A 2,293-nucleotide genomic window follows, 5' to 3' on the forward strand; every position below is an offset into this window, starting at 1 on the left:
CACTGGAGGACAGGGTGAGGGCTCTGTCATACTGACCAGGACACAGGAGCTGATGACGGAGCGGCGGTAGGTGGAAAATGTGTGGACTTGATCATCACCGAGTAGTTTAGTTTCCCACTTCTGATCCTTAAAAGCCAGGAGACACTGGGGGAAATGACTCAATGTCCCTGAGCCTTCCATCTGGAAAGGAAGAATAAGAATGTTTGATTTGTAAGATTGTTGCAAAGCTTGAAGATATATTACAAATGCGAAGAATCTAGCACATATCTGGGGCTCAGCAGCCACTCTTCTACTAAAGTTACCCAGGAAGTGACAAGATGCAAGAAGATGCAACAGAGAAGCAGGAGCACTCAGGGCACAGGAAGCCTGGGCTCTGTTGTTTGGGAGAGTTCTGTGCTCAGCAGGACACAAGACATGCCTTCCTAACAACTCAAAGCTTCCCTTGAAGGAGTGAAACCTGGGTGGGGCCAGCAGCTCTCAAGTCAAAGCTGAGGCAGGAAGTTTATATACAGAATGTTGGTGACTCTGCTGGGCTGTGCCAAGCTGCTGGCACAGAGATACAGGGCCGAGTCCCCCAGCTCCAAGGCGCTCACATTCAGCCCAGAGCTATAGTTATGGAACTGGGAACCTGAGAATCGATTAGGGAAGTTTCCTCTGTTTCTCTGTTCCTTTTCATAATATTCAAGAATTAACTCGGGCCCCTGACCGAGGACCTGTTGGTACCAAGACACACTGCTGTGCCCAGAGATAGGAGAGCATCTCAGAGTCACTTGCTGTCCTCTCGTTTTGATCAGGTGTGTGGGACTTTGGGTGACTCCAGCTTCAACTGGGCCTGTGGGAAAAGCAGATGGAAGATGAGCACAGGAAACAGCCTGGAGGTGCATCCCCAGGGTAAAGTGGAGGACACAGGGGTGGGAAAGCTGAGGATGGGGCTGCTGTCCTGTGCACAGGACTTACCTGCTCCCAGGAGACAAAGCAGCACCCAGCCTAAGAGCTCGTGATTCATGGCACAGTAGGGAAGGCAACACTGCCCCTGATTCAGGGCTTGGTCCTCCTGGGAAAGAACCTGAGTTCAGGGCCTTGATTTTCCTGATGGGAGGGGTATCCTGTGATGTCACTGTCCTGTGTCCTCCCCCTGCAGGAGGCTTCCTTAGGTCCAGTGCTCCACAGACCCTGTATTCTCTACTTGTCCTACAGAGCCAGAGGGCGGGCTGAGGGCAGAAGCATCTGTGATGAAACATTTCCTCTTGTGCCTACACTGCCCCGGCTCCCAGGCTGCCCCGTCACTCTCTCACCCTCCTCCCACCTAGTGCTGTGGTGCTCCGTGCTGGAACTCCCATACCTGCCCATCAGCAGAGGGTGAGGAGCCTGTGATTAAACCCTCAGGTTCCAGCTCTTCCTTGCTGTCCTCACATCATCTTTCTGATGCTTGATTCACATCAATGTTTCCTACTATGTTTTTCTTTCCCAGGCAACATTCCCAGCCCCTTTCCTGGGCGGCAAGTGGTGCAGAGTCCGCAAGACTTCGTCCATCTGATCAGATCCAAAGCAGACCTGGGTTGTTTGTAAGTTATTAACAGTACAGATTCCCCAGAAATAATTCTAGGGCTTAATCAGCTCACAGCACAGACCTAGCCAGCTTGGGACTGAGCACCCTCAAGGCTGTCCCTGGACAGCGTATGTTAATCCCTCTAGGTCCACCCTCCCCTCAGAGGCCGACCCCAGTGTATTATGTTAACTGGCTCCCCTTTTCTCTAGCTCCAGGGTGAGATTGGCTTCTGGAGACAGGACAGCAGAGGGAGGTAGGGTCACCAGCTGTGCTGGTTTGTAAAATCTATTCTTTTGGTTCCCTTCTTGCTGAGTTAAATTTTCTGGTGGCTAAAAGTAGTTGCACAGTACCCTGAATGCTTTGCCACTTAGATGTTTCTTTCAGCAGATATCCTAGCTAATATCTCATAATTTTTACATTCCATAATGTACTAGAACAAGATACAACTTTGCCAAGGTTTTTGCTAGTTATAACAAGGATGGCATTTACTTCTATTTATGATACCTTGTTCTTCATTTCCCTTTGAGCATTCACCAGAATTGCATTTAATGCTCTGTTTTCAGCAGTCTAGGCTTTTACTGGTGTGCTTCTCCAAATTCTTCCAACCTCTATCCATTACCCATTTCCCATTAACCAAAGCTGCTTCAACATTTTCAGGTATTTGTGATAGCAACAGCATCACTCTCGGTACCATTTTTTTCTTTCGATTTTTTTCCTACTGCTATAGAGAAATACCACAGACTG

General features: G+C 49.0%; 1 gene segment (V, D, J or C); it reads right to left on the minus strand.

Moving 5' to 3' along the window:
- Positions 1-308: 308 nt before the first annotated feature.
- LOC116527992 lies at positions 309-1,480 on the minus strand. The segment is given in 2 exon segments: positions 309-832; positions 958-1,480. Coding segments are annotated over 2 exon segments (399 nt in total).
- Between the last annotated feature and the right edge of the window lie 813 nt (positions 1,481-2,293).

This window comes from Sapajus apella, unplaced genomic scaffold (assembly GCF_009761245.1).
Source record: "Sapajus apella isolate SASKATOON/1434 unplaced genomic scaffold, GSC_monkey_1.0 scaffold56, whole genome shotgun sequence".
Lineage (NCBI taxonomy): Eukaryota > Metazoa > Chordata > Mammalia > Primates > Cebidae > Sapajus > Sapajus apella.